This window comes from Agelaius tricolor, unplaced genomic scaffold, assembly GCF_023055355.1.
Source record: "Agelaius tricolor isolate 1412-34295 unplaced genomic scaffold, bAgeTri1.0.p SCAF_9, whole genome shotgun sequence".
In the NCBI taxonomy this organism is placed as follows: domain Eukaryota; kingdom Metazoa; phylum Chordata; class Aves; order Passeriformes; family Icteridae; genus Agelaius; species Agelaius tricolor.
In genome coordinates this window covers 47,604,353-47,625,761 of record NW_027269269.1, presented here as the reverse complement: position 1 = coordinate 47,625,761, position 21,409 = coordinate 47,604,353, and the positions used below count along the sequence as shown (strand labels likewise).

General features: G+C 46.4%; 1 protein-coding gene and 1 long non-coding RNA gene across 2 annotated transcripts in view; one reads left to right on the top strand and one right to left on the bottom strand.

Annotated features, from left to right (window-relative positions):
* ADAMTS5 (ADAM metallopeptidase with thrombospondin type 1 motif 5) overlaps positions 1 to 10,476 on the bottom strand; it is a 39,072-nt gene extending 28,596 nt beyond the window's left edge. The window contains exon 1 of the mRNA XM_071433823.1: positions 8,186 to 10,476. Within this exon, the coding sequence (XP_071289924.1) occupies positions 8,186 to 9,037 (852 nt within the window). The 5' untranslated portion in view covers positions 9,038 to 10,476. The remainder of the gene's footprint in view (positions 1 to 8,185) is intronic.
* On the top strand, positions 10,119 to 15,541 carry LOC139593132 (uncharacterized). Its single transcript, XR_011680204.1, has 3 exons — positions 10,119 to 10,221; positions 11,354 to 11,412; positions 14,938 to 15,541. It is a non-coding gene; the product is annotated as an uncharacterized lncRNA (long non-coding RNA).
* Positions 15,542 to 21,409: the final 5,868 nt, after the last annotated feature.

The following is a 21,409-nucleotide window of genomic DNA, read 5'->3' as shown; positions in this document are numbered from 1 at the left end:
CTTGTTCTGAGCGCCCAGCTGCAGCACCCAGCCAGCCAAAGGCTTCTCTGGGGTGAAAAACGCCACAGCTGCCGCCTTTGGTCCAGCAGCGAGGCCAGACGAAGCCAGGCAGGACACACCCCGAAACATTTGGGGCTTAATATTTAATAATTTCCAACATGACTGATCCTGTCATTCTGTGATGGAGCAATGGGACCTGAATCCACACAAGCAGCTGAACTGAAACTCTTACACAAGTACCAAAAAGCACATAAATCAGACAGAAAGCAGCTTACTGGAGGAGGGCTAGACAGGTTGAGAGTGCCAAAACAGTATAAACTGCATTAATTCAGGCTTTGTGTCTGCATGCAGGTTCTATGTCACTCAGTCTTTTCTTGTATTTGGGTGTCATTATTACATAGGTATTGTCATCAGTGCTGCTCCCAGTGTGGCACAATGGTATCAGCACCCAGATGCCTCATGCCACTCAGGATTTACTCCCATTTGCACACAAGAAGCAGCTACACTGTGAATTTACACCTATAGCCACAGCCAGACTTCATTCACAATGATTCACCAGGTTTGATGACTCAAATATAACTAAAAAAATATAAATTTTTCTAAGCAGGCAATCTTGTAAACTTCCACAGAGCTTATTCTGATGGGATGCGTGGAGCATGAAATTTTAGGGCAGAGATGTTAGGATAATCTCACCTCAGCATTTCAAAATCTGCGCTCAGGATTGCATTACAGTGTCCTCCCTAAATATCAGGGTTGGTCCTAGAAAATCCCACAGCAGGAAAGACATGATTCTGCAAACTGCTGATATGCCAATCACCTAGCTCCTCCAATTCCCCATGGACAGCTGGCAAACAGGTGTCCTCAGATGACGTGGGACCAGCCCTCCCCAGAAAGGAGAAAGGTGCCCACCCTGGGTCAGAAAGTGGTGGCAGTGCTCCAGCAGAGCCCTGCTCCCTCAGTAGCCCCGTGGGCACCTCCCTGTGGCCCCCCAGCAGTCGGTGTGGGAGTCCTGCAGCCACTGCCAAATCCCAGCTGGGAAGCAGCAGAGGAGCTTGTAAAGGATTCTGGAAACATGGACAGGAAATATTTTCTGGCATCAGCTTTTGTCAGAAGCTGTTATGAAGATGTCTGTGGGTTGCCCATCTGCTGCCAGAGCGGGGCATGCCATGGCTGTGCTTTGGGCAGAGCATGGATTGAGCATCCTGGTTTTCCCTGCCAATTCCAGCCCTCAGTGGCTGCCTGAGGATGCTCATATGCAGCTAAGGCTGACAATATCAATAATCATTTAGGCAAATTACTGAGAGCTCCTCTATGTTGTCATTATCTCGTTCACTTCTTTACTTCTCCTGACTCTGTACGATTTGAACTGGAATATATTTCTGTTCCTAGAACTGCAGCCTATCAAGTGGCATCTCTGAGACAAATATTTTGAAAAGTTTGCTTTTGGGTCAATTCACCAATACCAGTGTCCAAACATCTTGACTGCAAGTGATGTTACTGAAAATCAAGCCTGCTTAGCCATCAAACACTGGATATGGATTATTCACTACCAGAATCAATAGCTATATTTGATTTTTGCTTTCCTGGGCAGTCCTGGAAAGCAGTCTATTACTTCCATGAAGTAAACTTTCTGGGAGTACAGTAGGTTTTACTTCCCTGGAAAATATTTTAACTTTTTGTTAAAAACAGGCTTCAATGGAATGATGCAATCTTAAAAAAATCCGTGTGGGTAGCCTCAACTTTTCATACTCCAGCTAAAGCACAAGGCAGGAGGGGACTCGTGATACATAAAATCAGTTTCCAATAATTATTTCACTCTGGGGTTTTTTGCTTCTACTAGAAAGTAAATCAGCTACTCAGATCTGGATGTTCAATTGCCTTGAAACAGTGGCAGAAGAGTTAAAGAATGTTTTTTTATATTTCTAAAGAAGAAAAGCAGCGTGGCACTTGATCTGCTTTACAGTAGTTTCAAAACAGAAGAATGACAAGGAAATGCATTTGCTATGCAGGAGGCAAGAGATGTTAAGTTTTGGCAAAGGAATGGCTTAGTAAAACTAAGCTGTACATCACAAGTCTAGGAGTTAATTAGACAGCTCATTAGAGGCCAAGTTTTCTTGGCATTCTGAATCCATCAGGAGCAGCTGGCTGGCTGCCATGTACACATGGCCTTGTTGTGAAGGGAGGTAACTGTCACCATGTCCTGGCTGGAGCAAGGAGTTCATTTCACCTGAAATGTGTTCTACAGTAGGTTCCAAAACAAGAATAAACTGTTTAGTGAAACCTGGTATTAGGTCAGAGCCTGCTGACCAGATCCAAAACACAATGTGAGCTCCAACGTGGACACTTTGGTGGGACTTAAGGGCAGAAGAACATGTCCTCAGGTCTTTTGAGTTATCTACCCCTCACAGGGCTTGCAGTTTGGGATCCTGTGGGCCCCAAAGTGCCACAGTTCCACAGTCTGGAACAGCTCGGCACTATGCTTACTGGGGTTCAGATGTTTCATTCAGATGTTTCACATGTTTCTCCACCTTTGGCCCTGAGGGAAGATGAGCCCACAGAGCTTCTCAGATCAGAATGAGAAGAACCCACAGGATGAGGCTTTGTGCAGGTCAAGCTGCACATCACCTTCTTGTAAAGCACAGCTAAAACCTCTACAGTTCTGTTCACTTGTTCTTCTTTTGCAGCAGCTCATCAGCTCAAGACTTTTCCCACTAAGAACATGATCCAGCTACAAATTCCTTCCAGGGACGAGGCCAACTAGAAGCATCTTTTTTAGGAGAGCACTTTATGGTCTACACCAGGCTCCTACCAAGCACACAGGGAGCTGTGGCTCCTCCTGGAGCAGTCCCTGAGCCCAAGGTTTCCCTAGCCCAGGCTGCAGGTGAAGTGCAGTCAGGGAAGGGACCCAATTTTTGGTCCCTATTGCTCATCCTTCTTCCTTCCCACTGAACAGCCTGTGGTAAATCAGAGAAACAGTTCCTCTCCATGCTTGAGGAACCCAGACCACCTTGCTCCAGGCGCTGCACTCCACTCAGCAGCTTCAGGTCACGATTCCCCTCATTCTCACCATATGAATTACTCACTAAACAGTGACAGACCTTTGGTCAGAGGGGTGGAAAGTTTCCTTAACACCTGGAACAGCTTACAACCTCCTGGTTAAGGACCTCTCCTGGGAGGTGGGCGATACAGACCTAAAATCCCTCCAGCAGAGGAAGGAATTAAGCACGACTTTCCGATTTCCTGCAGCAGCAACGTTCCCACCGCAGACCTGGGCAGGAGGGTGGGGTCAGGTGGTGCTGGGAACACACACATCCACCCCTCCTTCAGCTCCTCTGCAAAGTGGGGGAACTTTCACTGATGTCACAGCAACCTGGAATGGCACACGGGGTTTCAAATGCAATGTTCACATGAGCAGAAAGGACCCCAGGTGACGAAAGGCTCGCTGGGTTACTGCTCTGTCCTCCCCTGGCCACATTTTGAGAGGGTGGCCAGAGACTGGTTGCCTTCTGAGGAAAACCACAATGGTGATACCTGCCAAACCCAAATGTATTTCCCCATTAGCTTAAAAATGGAGGCAATTTGCTTTTGGGGTTCATATCATAAATATGAGCCTGGGGCTTGAGCATTTGGAAAAAAAAAAAGAACAGCAGAGTTATACAAACTACAGGTTATTTTAAAATACTGACAAAATGCAAATAAAGCATTTGGGATCTGCATGGGGAGAAGTTTCAGTTATGAAACTGGTGACTGATGACCAAGTAAAAATGTGTGATTTAACCTGCCTAAGCCCACAGTTCCTTTGTGGGGAAACTCCACACCATCTCTCCAGACCAGGGTGAATCAAACTTCTCCCTCTATCAGTTATGTCCCACTTTGTTTTCCCTAGGGACATTATTTAAATGTGCAACAAAGTTGGTGAAAACACTATGAAACTGGTATACACATCACACTACAATTTCTTCAGAGTTATAATAATTAACAGTGAAATCTATTCTATTGACCATTGGTACAGCGACTTGTTTTACTGCTAGGGGATAATAATTGTTGGAAGATGATAACAGAGAAAAGAGAAAAAAAAAGAAGAAGAAAGAAGTAGAGCCAAAGAAAGCATGTGCTCCATGCAGTGAAATTATCATCTACAGAGCTGAGATAATACAAAGCTTGCTGTTAAATTTCAACAGCACTGCCAGATGGACAGTTAAACTAAATCAAACACACCAGCCCCATATAATTACTGTGTAGAAAAAGGCAGGACAGTGGCCTTTGGCTCTAGCATGAACCCTCTGCTCGAGCCAGGCATGATGGTACTATCACAGATGATGCTAACAAGCACTTAGGAAAGGATTTTTTCCTTGCTCCTAATGTCTGTATCTACTGTGAGAAACATCTATTTTAATCTTCAGATGATTCAGAACAGGGGCGGAAAGGAAGAGAGCTGGATTTTGTCCAAATGCATTCAATAGTTCACTTGAAATTTAACTAAGGGCCACTAATGAAATAGACTGGATGGATTCTAGAGGATAATTGCAGAGCAGGCTGGACCACAGAAAAAGAACAGTGTGAGTTCAAATGCAGTTTGCAAGTCCCATCTAATCTGTTTTGCTACTGTGGCAAATAATCTTGCAAGTGTTTTGTTGCACCCATAAAAATCTGAAGATGATCTGCTTCCAGCTCCTGCAAACTGTTCACTATAAAAAAGGCTGATACAGAATAAACTCTAAATTTGCTGTTGACTTCACTGCTGTGGACAAGAAGTGACCTAATCTCCAGAGAAAGAGGGCTTTGCAAGCTCTTCCTCCTCCCTACCACATGGCCACTTCTCTATGAAGTGGAGCAGATTCACCTGGCCACCAGAAATGCATCCTTACACCACCATATTCCATGGAGGATGCTCCAGGATTCATGAGGCCCAAAGATTTACAGCTGCTGCCAAGGACTCAACCACAAAGTAATCCAATAGCAGGGGACCCATGTGCTCTCTAAGGCTCTTATGGTCAAGCTGCCTTGAGGAAATTTAGAAATATCAGAAAATTATCACGTTCTCTTACTGTCAAGTCAGACCTCTGTCATGCTTCATCCTGTTCCTCGTGGGCCAAAATGACAGACTGCAACCACTGGGAAAATTCACTTCTCATTATCAGATTTAAAAAATCACTGTGGAACCCAACTAAATTTCTGCAATATTTAGTGACAGATGATTTCTGTGTCCACTTAAGGTTTTCATAATGGCCAGACATGTAACTCTAGTGATCCTTGCATTTACAGAGTAAACAGAGGACCCACTGCAGCCACTAATGGACCCTTGCCATCACTGATAAGCAACATAAAGCCTAAAACCAGCTTTAAGATGTTCCCTGAATCACCCCAAACTGAATTCATGTTCATATTGATTTACTGTGATATGCAGAATAATTGCTTTAAAGCCCTTATCCAATTAAATACAGATTATGACCGAAGTGGCTGTTTTAAATCAGAAGTAGTGAATTTCCTTTTAAATTCTTTTACATAGGAAGTACTTCCTAGTATGAATGATGATGATGATGACAACCATAATTTGAACTTATAAAATATAATGTGAACCACCACTAATTTAATAATAAAGGAGGGCTGCCAATGCACTCTCAGTCTACCAATGGTTACTAATTTATCTTTAGAGAAGTAAAGACAACCAGAGGATGAAGGAACACTGCTGAATTCTCTCGGGATTCTTCCTTCATACAGGAGCTCAAATAAAGCCCTCTTTTGGTGTAAAAAAATACCATCCAATCAAATGTCACTCTGGAACAAAGATAATTATTATTGAGGGATTTGTATGGCATCAGCCATGCACAATGCAGATTCTATCTACACAAAGCCAATTCCATACAGCTGAGGCCACGCATTCAGCTGACAAACGATCTGCAAATATTATTCTGTTGACAACACGAAGCTCAAGGTGGCCTCAGTTAGTAAACAAGGATGGAAAATGTACCTCACACGTTTGCCTGAAACCCAAGGCACTTAGAAAGAGACATCTGGATGTTCAAAAATCAGCATGACGATATTCAGAGCCCATCAAAACACGCAGCCACGGCTCGGCGTCTTGTAGCTTAGCAACCAACTTCATCCATCCAAAACAGAGTTGTAAAAGTGGTGCTCTCCTGCCAACTGCTGCCACTCTCATTGAAAAGCTAAACTGGAAAAAATCTCTCCTTTAGTTCAAAGCGGGGCTGTTTTCTCCAGGAAACATCTCCACTGCTTTTTCATCCTTTAACCCTTTTCGTGTTTACATTCCACGGGGAGCAAATAGATTCATGTTGACATTTCAAGGGTAAGCATATAAAAATCGTGTGGGCTCACACACACTCTCTGCAAAGAACATCATGAACACATGTAGCAAGAAACTCCAGTCTGGTTCTTAATTCAGTCAAACACTGCCAAACAATGTCCGTGTGCACAGAGCAAAGCATTAAAGCAGATTAAGTTGTCCTGAACTGCATCGAGCAGCTAATCCCAGAGTTAAAGCTGTTAAAATGTAAACCAAGAAAACACAAGCCTGCGCTTTTCATCTCATGAAGCAGCCCTGAGCAGCAGTGCAAGCAACATTTGCATCTTAAGAGTGCAAGGAGACCACAGGAACCGTGGTGATTTGTTTATTCAATGCACTACTTACGGCCCAGAGAGGTAATGCTATGCATTGCTCATGAGTCTTTGAAAGCGGATTACTGATTAGCAGCACCCTCTTATTCTGGCAGGAGGGTGTCCATGCAAAGAATTACAGCTAAGCAGCTGTAAAGCAACTGCACTTTAAAGTCACATCCTATCTCAGTCCAAATTAACTTAATAATTGACGTTAAGGTTCACAGTCGCCACCCTAAGCGTTTCAGAATTGTCATATAGCCCAGGGAAATAAGTGGGAATAATGGATGAGAGAGAAACACTCTTCAGAGCGAAGTGATGGATTCTGGCCCAGGCTTAATAAGCCATTGGAAAAGATGTTTACAGCAAACCCAAAGACACTCTGACCCAGTCTAGGTAGCCTGCTTTCATTCAGGTTATAGCGATAATAAAATGAAAGCTTGCAAATTGCACTGATGGGCTTTAAACTGCTAAAAAGGGCTCCTGTTGTACAAGTGATGCCTGACACAGAACCTAATGTTTCAACTATTTACAGCTATAAAAGCAAGCCAGGCGCTTTTTTCCCCCCTTCTGGAGCAACTCCTTCCACAAACCATCCAAAGCATCCTTTTTGGCAGGCTCCTACCATGTAGCAAAGCCGGAGAACTCAAATGAACGGAAAGTCATGCAGTTATTTTTTTCGTACTTGGGGAAAGGGAAAAAAAGAAAACACCAAACCCAAACCGCTGAAGGGATATTCTTACAGAACTTCATTGCATAAACTCGGCCACATGTCTACCAGAGCAATGTCCCTTAACGACCTCTGGCAATGCAATTAATCAACAACCCAGCGTGGAGCAATAAGGCACGGCTCTGCATGAGCAACACGAGCAGATCCAACCCACAGCTGATGAGGGCACCCGCTTGGGGCACAGGACAGGGACGGCAGCCCCTTGCCACCACCCAACCCAAGTCACCCAGCTTGTGCAGCCCTGTTTACCTGCGGTCTGCACTTACGTCCTACACCTGAACCACAAGCGCTGCTGGCTTCCAGCGCGGTGGAGCTATCCCTGCTGGAAATAGCGTCCCGATGTGCTCCACAAGGAAGACGTCTGTGCTCTTAAGGTGCTCTCCACCACCTTCCCTAGCAGGTTTGTTTGGGGACTAATTTAGCCTAGGAAGTGCTATCAGCCCTTCCCGACTGGACCACCTCTGCAGAGGGTGTTAAACATCTCACAGGGACAGACAGGACAAAGTCTGAAGCAAAGGGACATCAGGCTGAGTCCCACGATCAAAGCTCCGATCTCTCCACCGGGCTGAGGTCCCAGCACTGCACTGGTGAACCCAAGGCGGGGTGACAGCACAGGGCAGGGGATACACACAAATCTCAATCCCTCTGCCATGCCCGGCAGTGGGTGCCGGTCCCTGAGATGCTGCACTGCCCGAGAGACGAGCCGGATTCATGAGGGGGAGGAAACCACAGGGCAAAGCCGAGCAGGGTAGCCAGAGGTGCGGCAGCCCGGCCACGCCAGGCTCGAGGGACACCTCTCGCTGTCATGGCCATGCCCATGGCCGGGGCCATGCCTACCTCGCGGGTGAAAAGGATGGCGGCGTCGTAGTGCTCCTCGTGGTCATCGTCGAGGCGGTTGTGCTGGTGCTGCCACTTGCAGAAGTTCTTGAGCGTGGTGGCGGCGTTCCTGTTGACCTCCAGCCCCTTCTCCTTGTCGCCCAGCGCCACCACCTTCACCACGGCCAACCGCACGTGGTTCTCCAGGCTGGCGTGCGCGTAGAGCCGGGAGGCGATGGAGGCCAGCGTGAGCAGGTAGTGCTGCAGCCCCTTCCCGTACTTGCGCACCATGGAGGCGTCGGCCACCAGCAGCAGCTCCACCTGCCGGGCCCGGGACACGGAGCGCCGCCGCCGCCGCCGCCGCCCGTCCCCGCCCGCCGGCCTGGCGGGGTCCCGGGTCTCGCAGCTGGTGCGGGCCGGCACCGTCTCGAAGCTGAAGCTCTCCCGGCGGAAGACGTGGGGAGCGCGGGCCGGGCCCTCGCCGTAGATCCGCGCCGCGGCCTCTGCGTGCGGAGCGCGGCGCGCCGGGCGCACGGTGTAGCGGGAGCGGCCCACGGCGAAGAAGCCGTCGAGGCCGCCGCAGAGGTTGAAGACGGCGAGCGAGCGCGGGCTGCCGTCCACCGTGCCGCGGTAGTGGCAGCGCGGCCCGTCGCGCTCCAGGTCGAGCAGGAAGCGCTGTCCCCCGGCGTAGAGCACGTAGCCCGCCCTGCCGCCCCCCGCGTAGGTCGGGTCGAGGCGCCGCACGGCCCCGCGGGGCGGCCCGGGGGCGGGGGGCCGGCCGGGCGGCGCGCCGGGCTCGGCAGGTGCGGGCGGCGGCGGCGCGGCGCGGCCGGCACGGGCGGCCAGCAGCAGCCACAGCAGCGCCGGCAGCATCCTCGCCTCGGCGCGGGGCAGCGGGGCGGCGGGAATGGTAATTGTGGTGATGATAGTGATGGGAATAATGGGAGCCGGCCGGCGGAGCGCGGCAGCGGGGTTAAGGGATGGGGAGAAAAGGAGAGGTGCGAGGAAGGGAGAAAAAAAAAAAAAAAAAAGAACGACAAGAAAAAAAAAATAAGAAAGAAAAGTTCTCCCTCCTGAAGTCAAGTGTGAGTGGGAGAGAAAAAAATGTCAACAAAAGCCGCTCGCGTGTGAACTTTGTGTTTCTCTGCAGGGAAGAGCCGGGAGCACATGGAAAGGGAGAGAGGGAGAGAGAGAGAGAGAGAGAGAGAGGCAAAAAAAAAAAAAAAAAAAAAAAAAAAAAAAAAAAAAAAATTAAAAAAAAAAATCCCAAATCGCTGCTGCCGGGGAGGCAAAGTGAGGAGAGAGGAAAAGGAGGAGAGACGGCTCGGGAGCCGGCAAGTAGAGAAGTTTGAGCACTTCCCACTCCCCTTCCACTTCTCTGCTGTAGTCACCGAATCATCACCGGCAGCAGCAGCAGCACGGGCAGGTCTGCTGCGACTCGGCACTTTCTCGGGCTCCGGTGGGCTCCTTTCCTTCTTTTGCCCTCTTTTGTTTTGAAGAGAAGGAGGAGAAGGGGAGAGAAGAAATTCAGGCACCCAAAACCGCCTCGATCGTCTCCGGTGAGATGGTTAAAAAGAAAAAAAAAAAAAAAAAAAGAGAAAAAAAGAGAAAAAAAAAAGCCCAAGAAGCGGAAAACGTCCTGGATTTCTGTAAAAGCCCCCTCCCTGTATCTTTCCTGTTGTTGTTGTTGTTGTTATCCCCAGTCTGTCGATGTGAACAAGAGGAGAAGGGAGAGAAATGTGAAGATGAGAGGAGGTGGAACAATGAATTTATAGCGGAATGCCATCCTGCAATGGCAATTTCAACAATTCGTCACTGCAGGCTGCCTCTTAAAGGGAGAGCTTCAAAACCACCACTCCCACACTTCCTTCTCATTTAATCAGACAGAAGGAGAAACTTGAGGGGAGGCGGAAAGGGGGAGGGGGGGAGCGGCTTCGGGGGGAGGAGAAAACCAGCGAGAGTGAGAGGGAGAGAGGGAAGCGGGAGAGGAGAAGAGCCGGAGGAAGCGGGGCCACGGCACGGAGAGAGACCGGCAGGAGAGAGATGTTTTTGTGTGTGTAAGTGTGTGTGTGAAAAACGCGAAGTTGCCCCGCACCGCCGGCAGCCGCAGCAAGGGGCTCGGGATGTGCCCGCGGCCGGAGCCGCTCTTACCTCGCGTCCTGCCGGGGCTGCGGCTCGCAGAGCTCGGGGAGGACGAGGAGGAGGAGGAGGAGGAGAGGTCTGTGCCTGGCTCCGGAACCAGCGAGGGAGCAGCCGCGGCTCTGCCGGGCTGATGGAGCCCCCGGGTCCCGCCGTGTCCCCGCTCGGCCCCGGGCAGCGCCGAACTTCCCGTCTTTGTGTGCGCCCAGGCTGTCATTAGTGCCGCAAGCTGTCACCCACCGGGGCGGGCTGTGCTCCACCGAGCCCGGCGGCAGAGTGGGCGGGGAGGAGGTGATGCTGGCTCTGACCTTCGGGATGGCTTCGGACCCTTGGGTCATCCCCCCGCTGTCGCACAGACCGCTGGCCCCGTCCCCTCCTCTGCCGCCCCCTGCTCGGGGCTCCAGCAGGGACAGGTGACCGCAGTCACCTTTGCACCTTAGCACTGCCAATGGAATGGGTGGAGATGGCAAATGCCCCGTTCCCTGGGCTGGAACGGCTCTGGGAAGGTGAGAGCAAGGGGTCCCCTGAGGATTCCGACTGATTTCCCCCTGCTGAGGTCCAGACCCCACAGCGACAAAGCAAAGTGCTTATTTATCCCATGTTTCCTCTGCACGTCCCAGGACAGTGCCAGGAACAGGTGCTCTCTGCCTGCAGGACTCTGCAGGGATGCAGATTTCCAGCCTCATGCTCACCTGCAAGCAGCAAATAAACCTCTCTGACTGCTCTGGAAGAAAATGATGTGCACATCTGTAATGCTTGGCAGGGTCAGGATGGGTGGTGGGATGCACAGACCTGCCCCTGTAGCTTCCAGGGACTGTTTTGCAAGTCCACCATTTCCCTAAGGAACAGCTTAACTGAAAGCTTCAAGAATTAATATTTCCGTGTAAATGATTGCATTAACATTGAGATTGAGATTGTACTTAAGAAATGTTTAACTCACCAAAGTTTTGCAAGTGTTCATTCTTCTTTTTCCATTTTTCCGCAAATGGTGATGCCTGTGAACTACAGTTCACTTCTCAACCTCCTGGTATTTCTTTTTCTACATTTCAGTGTTCTGTCATCCCCAAAAATTCTTCACTGGAGTCAGTAAGTTTCAAAATTAATAAGAGGTATGTATTAGGAAGATCACATTAACTTTTTGGGCACTGGGCCAGGACTATTCAACATACTAAAATTTAAACATTTTCTCAGTTACTTAAACTCATTGTAAAGTGAAAACAGCAGAAAAAAATTAAAGAGAGAGAGAAGACATATTTTGATTGAAAAAAGAACCTGAAATTTTCTTGCATGGGTTTTACTTTTCCTTTGAGCCTAATGCATGTCTGCTCAGCACCAACAATATTTTTATTGACTTCACTGGGACCTGATCAAGCCCTGGATTTGCAAATATATCTGGGTCCAAACTCCCAGATACCCCTGGGAGAGGTGCTAGAGATGAGATCTGGGATAAGGAATGTATTTTGGATAACAACCTCAGCACATCTCATTAAAGAAGTGTTAGTTTATCAATGAAAAGGGATATGGTGCACAAGAGGCCAGTGTAATGTTCTCCCAGGCTGCAGCCTAATTCCAACTGTCCGGCCATATAACCGTGGAAAAACAGGAATGCTTAGAAAGGCTGGTGATAATTAAATGGTGTGTCCCACTGCTCATCCCTGGAGTTGTCTTTGATTTCCCAAGTGACCAAAGGAGTTGGCTGGGCTGCCCTGTTACACCAAGCAAGGATTCAGGCTTTCCAGGAAGGTACAAATTATTTTGTGCAAATAACCCCACAGATTAGGAAATCTGTCCTGTTTACATCTCTAAACTGCAATAACTCAGCACAGCAGTGCAGTAATGGAAAGATGGGTCAGTCATGCCTGGTGCAATGAGAGGGAACATCTTTTAGTCTGAGAGCCTGGAAGTGCAAGGATAAATCACTGGAATGAATCATCTCTTTCCTCTCAGTTTTGCCCTCTTAGCCTCTTTTTTACAGTTAGAGCACTATCTTTACACAAGAAATCCTGTTAGCATGTCCCAAGTTGTGGATGACACTAAATCCTTGTCAAGTAGTTCTGACCTGGAAATTTCAAGGCTGACCTTTCCCAACTGAGAGATAGAGAGCCACAAATCCTCAATTAGCTTTGAGGCACAACACAACTCTTGTACGCTTTGGATCAAATTCAATCCTGATGAAAGAAGATGCAATCCTCTGGGAGCTACAAGCTGCTGTCATTAAAGTTGTGTTTCATCCCCTGGGTTTGTCTGTGAAACCCTTTAGGATCCTGCAGATAACAGCCTGGGTAGCAGGGGATTCCTGATCCTATAGTGTTTTAGTCACATAAGAAACTTTGCTCTAAGCATTACAAACACTCACGTGAAGGAGCAGCTTGAGAGATGTGGAGATACTGGAAAAGTTGTTGATTTTATCCAGGTGTCCATCCAGTTTTTTATATAAAGGACCTGTTTTACATCACCCCCTTTTCAATGCTCAGGCACATTAGAAGGGGTTAGAAAAACATGAATCCAAGATCTGCCTACACCCCCCTGACAAGCTGTCCCACCCAACAGCACCTGTCTTTCACCAATAATTGAACTCCCCCTTCTTGGAAATGAAAATAATTCTGTTCAGTTTTCATTGTTCTGGTGTGGACTGCCAGGACTCTCTGGCATTTCTAAGTCATTGCACAGGGAAGATGGCAATTACTGTGGGAAGTAACATTTGTTCTGTAAAATTATAAGGCCAAGTCAAACCAAAGAAATTTGCCTGGCCAACACATTCTAAATGCCAAAAAATCAGCATTTGATAGACTTGTGATCAACATAGGGCTATAGCTGGGAATAGACACAGGTTTGGTATGGTCCTATTCAAAAATCTACCTGTTGGAACACAATTCTTAACATAGGACAGCTTTGTCCCTCCTGATGTTGTCTCTTCTGTTAACTTCACAGAAAATTTTAATATGATGATGATCAGAGGGATGGAGCAGCTCTGCTCATAAGGAAAGGCTGAGAAAGCTGGGATTGTTCAGCCTGGAGAGAAAAGACTTTGGGGTGCCCTAATTCCAGTCCCTGAAATGAACTTAGAGGAAAGATGGAACAAGATTATTTATAAGAGCCTGTAATGACAGGACAAAGGGGAATGGCTTCAAATCAAAAGTGAGGATGTTTAGATTAGATATTAGGAAAAAAAATTACATTCTGAGAGTGGCAGGGCACTTGAGCAGGTTGCCCAGAGAAACTGTGGGTGCCTCATCCCTGGAAGTGTCCAGGCCCATGGTTTGTTGGTCTTGTCAGAAGTTTTAACAATGCAAACATGATAATTACAGTGCTCAAGTCTGCTCATCTTAAAACTTCCCTTCAGTGATGCATTAAAACCAATGAAGAAATTTATTTCTAAAAGGCTTACTAGTAAATAAAATACTCATTATAAGCAATTTTGCAAAGAATTCTTAAAGATTAATATTTTAGGCTAGTCTTCTGGAAAGGACTAGATATTCCAGCATTTAGAATAAGTTATATAGCCTTTAACCCCCACCCTAGGATAGCAACATATGCAGCATTGCCCCTTTTTTGGACCGTGTGTCTTTCTCTGGCTTGGATGCTGTGAAAGCCCACTCAGATGGAGACCTCCTGGCAGCTGTTTTGAGTGACTTTAGCTTGCTTGTTGATGCTGAAATGGATTTGTGGTTGATAAATAAGAAAACACCACCATTATTGGTGCATCCTTGCTGCCAGATGGGTTGGGAGTCAGGTGCTCCTGGAGACTGAGGTAACTTCTAAAAATCCTTGCCCTCTCCCATTTCCACAGCTGGCATTTCCAAGGAGTCCAGGACAGGTTTTTACAGGCCTTCAATTATTTATTTAAAGGTCAAGTAACAGCTACCTCAGGAAAACAATCAGAAAGTACTTTCTCAAGGAAGACACAGGCTGTTGCTCAGTTCCTTGGATGGCACTAGCCAGGTTGTACCTTTGTGCCCCTCACAAGCCATCCCTGCATTTGACCACCATACCTAGCACTTGTAACTGGCCAGGCTCTTCAGTTTAAATATAATAATGAAATTAAAGCAGTCATATTTGATCTGGAATGCAAATGGTTTTGGTGGGAACAACTGTGGCTTTAAGGCAAAATGTTTTAATTGCTTCTTGATGGCCAATGACACCTTCAAGGGAGTAAAGGAGACACCTTTGCTTGGGGATTGTGTTTTTATAAGTGGCATGTGCAAGCAGTGGATCAAGGCTGTAACAGTTCCAGTAGGTTGAAAATTTTACATTTAACATCAGCTTCATTTTTCTGTCAGGGCTGAGGAGGCAGCTGTGAGGGGTGTGGAGTTAAAATGGGTTGGGCACTTTTAAACTACTATATTGTTTTACTATAACAACACAAGAATATTGTGAATTTGTGGGTACAGTATCAAATTAAAATAGGAAATTGTCTGAGGCCTGGCTAGAAATCAGATTGTTGAGGTATCATGGAGGAGAAAAAGAGATTTCTGCAAGATTAAACATGAATAAAAATATATCATGTAATAAAAGTACGTATCTTACAGGTATCCAGGGGAGAGGTGAGCTGACGGGTCAAAATAAGCAGTGGGATTGTAAAGTCAGGAGGAGAAGGAGGTGCAAATGACAAATTGTATTTCGTACATTTTCAGGAATTAACCTGGAAAATAGGCTGGAGTGAGGTCCTAACCTTCCAACAACTGCTGCAAGAAACGGACCCACATAAGCCATAACACAAGTGAATAATTGTGACCATTGAACTCACCATGAATTTTGTTTAAAAACACGTGCTGGGTGGAGGCAGTGCTCTGCAGGAAGTATCACATGTTAGCAGAGTAAGCATCAGACCCTTCTCCTTTGTTATTTTCTGAACAGCAGCAAGATAATCAGAGGAAGGGTAAAATGTTAAACTTTCCTTGTAAAAAAAAATTACACTTGTTATAAAAATACATTTTAAGGGTGCAAGAAATGCATGTGATGTATTCTACAGCTGTTCCTTCAGAGGAGTAGAAGGCCTGAAAAACTCTCGAGTGTAGTTTATATGAGGAGCAGCAGACATTTAATTAATCTCAGTCTTAGAATTTTACAGCCAATATGTGGTCTCTGAACATCTCTGCTCTAGTTAGCAGAACATCTGTAGTAGAAAAACAGAGCTCAAATAAATCTGTGTTCTCTTGCACCCCTCCAAACCTTAGCACTTTTTGTCATTATTTCTTTAAATATTTTTCCAAAGATGTGTATGTTCAGCTTCTCCCTGTCCTCCCAGCCCTTCTTTTGCACATAGCCTGGATATAGATCCTGTATTCTGAAATAGCTAGATCTGAAATTCTGGGGCAATAATAATAAAATAAATGCCTCAAATATTTTATTTTTTTAAATGATTTTCTTTTTCAGTCAAGTTCTCAGTTGCTGCAAATTGGGATGGTTCCATGTGGGCAAATTGTTAGAGGCATAGCTTTATGAATTTGCACATCTATAAATGATATTCCAGGAGTGGAGGTGGAATATCTTTTTCCATGTCATCTGAGGCATAAACCAGAAAATGTACTTCCCTAGACTTCAAAGTTGAAACTGTAAGAGTGATTAAAGGGAAATTTAAAACAAACATTCTCTTGCCAGATCTCACCTGGCATTAACACACACACTCCACCACTTCAGAGATCAAGTTCTGGTTGCTTTGTGCACGGATTTTTCCATCTCAGTCCTGGTTGCCCTGAAGCTGGGGGAAGGAAGGACTTTGCAGGTCCTGTGAGGAAGGAGGGAATGTTCTCAGGTGGCACCACTGCCTGGCCCAGAGCTCCATCTGGCTTGTCCTCACTCCAAAGGGAAAGGTGGAGAACCCAGAGCTTGCTCTCCCAGCATTAATCCCCAAGCAGGAGCATTTTGGGAGCTCTTGCTGTCTAAGAGGGCTTGGAGATGTTCCCAGGGTGCTTCTGGGGTAGGATCATAGTCCTGCTTTTGGAGGGATTCTCCTGTCACCTCCACTGGCTCTGCTTTGGTTTGCACCAGAGAGGGTCACAGGTGATTCCTTTGGGCTGAAACTCAACCAGAAGTAAGTTCCCATGGGCACACAGGGAATAGAGAGAGCTGGACCAAATAAATCCTCCCAAAGGGGCACTGAGTGGGTGCCACGTCCTGAGCTATATCCAGATCTCCCATTCAGCTGCACTCCTTCCTGGAGTTGCAGCCAGTCCTGCTACTTCAGAGAAACAGTGTCAGCTGGGCCTTGCACAAGGTTCCTTGTCAAAGGTTTTAGACATTGTGCAGGCTGAGATGTTCCATCTGTAAGACAGGGATGCAGCTTTTGGGATATATTTGCGATATATTTTCCCGTCTCTAGCAGCGGAGAGCATCCATTTAATGATTAGCACAGGCATGTTAATGATCAGCACATACATTTTAAGGTTTAGCACATATCCTGCAGCACACTCACTTTCCTCAGAAGGGCTGGGAGGTCCTTGTGACATTTAAATGCTATTTTAGCCTTATTTTAAGGGCTTAAATGGGTCTCAAGTGATGCATTAGGCTCAGGCTGGCCTTGGGCGTAAGGGCGCAATTCACCCCGAAAGAAAAGCCCAAACACAAGTCTCATCACAGCTGCAATATTCATTTCTGGAAAGCTCCCAGCAGGTCTTATCCAAGCCACTACAGACAGGCAGTTTGAGTTTTTCCAGTTCCTAATGATTACACAGTATCCTGGAGTCAGTTGGACAACTTCCACCGAGAGTGAAACTCTTTGTATTTAATATCCCCCAAAAATAAAAGTGGTATAAGAGAAGGGCCTCAGTCTTTTTCTTCTTTTATTGCTGCTGTTGAAAAGGTTTAGCCCACAGGGATTGGAGCACTGGGCAAAAATACAAAATATGCAGTACATCCTGTTACACCAAAGCAGGCAGATCCTCTCCCGTAACAACCAGACCGGTACAATGGGAGACTTTGTCTGGTTTTCCTGACCATACAGCCTGCATGGGCTGTCATTAGGGTTTCCATTTCAGGAAGTTAAATGGTGGAAATTGATAAATATCACGACTCCTTTTTCACCATTGTTCTGGGAGGGTGTGTGTTTGAAAGTGATGGGGGAGCTCTATTACCTGATACTGCAGTGGAAGTATTCCTGCTACAGGAAATTATTTCCCTCCTTACTGGACACCCAGAATATAATCAAACATGAATCTTGGAAATCTTCAGCAGCCATGATGCAAAGAAGTTAAAAAAGAAATAAATAAATGTAGTGTTTAACAGATGTGATATGTGGGCAGAGCACAGAACAGGTTGATCTTGAGTGGATGTGGACAGCTGGTCCTTTCAAAATCCATCTATCCTGACTTTCAACAGCAGAAAAACCTGAGGTTTACTAGACAAAAACACTCTTCCACTCTACATCATGCTACAAAACCTCTTGTGGCCTGAAATGGATTTACAAAGGAATATAAAAACACCCAGCCCACCTTTCAGGGTGTTCAAACAGGGCAAGAAACTTTCCACCCAAACCAAACTTATGCTCTCCTGTGTAGTCTGAGCTGCAGGGATTTCATCATAGCCTCAAGGCTGTTTCCCAAATCACCTATTCTCTCTCTTCTCTGCTCTCTTGCCTGCAATATTTTCAGATTTTTTTTCTCCCAGGGGAACATTTTGCAACGTTCATGTCATGGTCTAGATCATAACCACACCAGGCAACCTTATTTCCTTCCTGATGTTTACTGGGGTTTATGTGCTCCAATATGAACTGACAAATGTGTGTACTCAAGCCCTTGCCAGTGAACAGCACGACTTTCCATGGTTCATAAAAACTCACCCATCCCCAGTGCAGCAGAACCATTCTCCTCTGCTCAGAGCAGGAGTTCACCACTTCCAAACATGGAAACCATATGGTGACATGTTTTAAGAGAAAACATAACCAAGCAATGTCCCACCCATGACCTTTCCCAACAAAAACCTCCCCTTCCCATGCTGGAACTCTGTCCAGTAAGGCACCTGGTGTCCCACAAGGTGCAAGCTGCTGTTGTGTGAGGAAGATGAGTGTTACCACTATGTTTATGCCATGTATTCACACCCAAAACACTCAGATTGAGCCACTTGACTCATTAAAACTTGGTATTTTCAGGGAAGAAATGAGAGCTTTTGGAAAGGTGTTCCAATGCTTATTAACCTTAACTGGTAAAAAATGGCATCCATCTGAAATCCTTTTAGCTGCAGTGCCCAGACATCACACCTTATTAAACATTTTCCTGCCAGGCTGAAGAGTCTGCTACTTCTTTTTCCTTCATTAGTCAAATTATAGATAATAGCTCATCACTCTGACCCTTTCCTTGTGAGGCTTAAGCACAGTAAGGACCTTGAGCTTATGCAAAGAACGATTTTTCAATATTTCAGTCTGTGTTTTGGCCTCCTTTAGCTAATCAAAAATATCTCTAAGCTGTGGATATTGCTGCTAGACAAAGCTATTTTTTTTTAATTGCTGCAACTTGGCTTCCATAACTCTGTTGGGCAGAGACCACACCAGGAACTCATTACCTGAGGAACAGCAGCAGCTCCTCCCTTTGCTTTTGCACAGCCCCTGCTTCTCTGGAGAGAATGTTCCTCTTCTAAGGTCATGGTTTACAGCCTTTGTTTCCAGAGGCACTGCTGTGCTCCAGACTTCATCATCAGGATCCTAAATTCTTCATGCCCGTGTCCAACCCATTTTAAAGCTTATACTGCCTCCAAAGCTGATTTTATGATTTATGTGACTCCGATTTTATACTTCAGTCACCAGTGGTGTCCCTCAGGGCTCTGTATTGGGACAGATTAGATAAAAGGAAGGAATTCTGCCCTGTGAAGGTGGGGAGGACCTGGCACATGAAAGAAGTATCCATGGCCAGCTTGAATGAAACTCTGAGAAACCTGAGATAGTGCAAGATGTCCCTATCCACAACAGTGAGACTGGATCTAGATGATCTTTCAGGTCCATTCCAACCAAGGTCATTTTATGACTCCATGATTCTCTGTCTATTTGCAGGCCACTGATAAAATGATTAAACTGTGTTGTGCTGAGAATTGTGTATTTTGCTAGAGAGAAGGAAGGCCTTGCTTGATGCTGTCTCTTTACAATCACACGTTGAGGTCTCTCAGTTTCCAATCCAATCAACATTTGCTGCATATTTTCTACTCCTCAGCAAATCCACATGAACAACCCTGAGCAACCACAGCGTAATGAGGGTGAATAAGAGTTCTTGGTTGTACAGTCACTTCCTCCCTAGCCCCTGTGAGCTGCAGCCTTTGCCTTCCAGGCCCGGGGCTGCTGTGTAGGACGTGGCTGTGAGGGTCCCTCAGAGTGAAGTCAGCCTTCCTGAGTGCCACTGACAAAGACATGATCTCACTGCAGCCCTGTTTTGGCTCCTTGGACATGTTTCCACTTATAGGGCTCCCTCCTGCACTTCACAGAGACATAAAAACCCCCTGTCCTTTCCTGTTTGCATCTTCTGAAGAGCTCATTTTGGTGAATTCTAATTGCAGGGTTTTTTGTCTTACTTAGAGCAGTCTGTCTGCAGTTTTGTGTAGATGAGGTCAGAGCAATTTTGTAGTGAAGAGCGTTGTAGCAGTCTCACATCCTCACTCCCCCATCAGCAGGATCAGGGAGTGAATTGGAAGAGTAAAAACTGGAAAAATCATGGGTTGAGATAAAGACAGTTCAATGGGGAAGGCAAAGGCTGCACACAAGCAAAGCAAAACAGGGAATTAATTCCCTTTTTCCCATGGGCAGGTGCTCAGCATCCCCAGGACAGCAGGGATCCCCATCACACCTAACAGTGATTTGAGAGCACAAACCCCATCACTCCAAATGTCCCCTCTTCCTCCTTCTTCCCTACCCTTTATATCTTGAGCAGGATGTCACTGGGGTGTCCCTTTGGTCAGCTGGGGTCACCTGTCCTGGCTGTGTCCCCTGCACCCCCAGCCTCCTCTCCAGGAGCAGGAAAAGCAGGAAGGCCTTGGCTCTGTGTGAGCCCTGCTCAGCAATAACAAAATCACCTCTGTATTATCAGACCCAAAACACAGCCCCACATCAGCCACTGGGGAAAAAATTACCTCTACCCCAGCTGAAACCAGCACAAGGAGACAACATTTAGTGGGTGAGGAAAATCTGCAAGTCCTTGAAAAAAGCCTCTCTGCACATCACTGTGCACAAGCTGTACTTGTCCTTGGAAGCAAATGCTGAGTGAGGTGCAATATTTGATTGGTTCTGGTGTTTTTTTGATCTGTGTGCTCATTTACAGTGATAAGGAATAGTCCCCATTCCAAACAGCCAAGGAATGCTGAAGAAGGCAGCACTCATGCACATATGGAAATGAATGGCTGCACCAAATGCAAGGCCCATCAGACTGTCTGCTGTCTGCAGTGTAACCCCTGTGGCCCTCTCTCCTCCCTCATTTGCCTAACCCTGTTTTAACAAGCACCTGGAATGCTTCAGCTGGGATATTCCTGCTGTTCCTGCACTGCAGGCCCACAGGACTCCCTCACATTCTTCTCTTGACACAGTGACTCCAATGGGGCACAGGCAGACTTCCAAAACAAAGCCAGCAGATGCTGTGGGTCCCTGAAAGCCACATGAAGTTGCTTTTCTGATGGTTTTCATTATGTTGTGGTGTGAGTGCCCTGCATTCACATGGCTTTATGGATTTTAGCAAGCTCTGCCCTTAGTTTGAGTTTCAGGCTCTTTCCGCAGATTTGAGGGCACTCTGTGTGCATGTAAGGGGGGGATTTTATTTCATTTTTAATGTTGGAAAGCAAATACTCCCTTTCTCCTTTACTTGCTGTGCTACCAGGAAAACACTGGGAGAATTATTGGTCAATACCTCTTAGAGTAAAAGTTAGTAATGTTTCCCAGTAATAAATGTTGTGGCAAAGACATGAATTCCTTTCAAGTTCTGAATCAGATTATTTTTTTCCCCTCCAAACCATCCCTCAGATCTGAGGCACTATGAAAAGAAGGGTTTTCATACTGAACCCAGAACTCTCTGTATTGTTAATGGGACTGTCAAGGTGCTGTTTGCACAAGATGTGATTCAGAGTGCTCAGCCACCCACACAGGCAACTGCAACCACAAGAGGCAACACTTCAGAGCATCCTATCTGAGAATCCATCTAG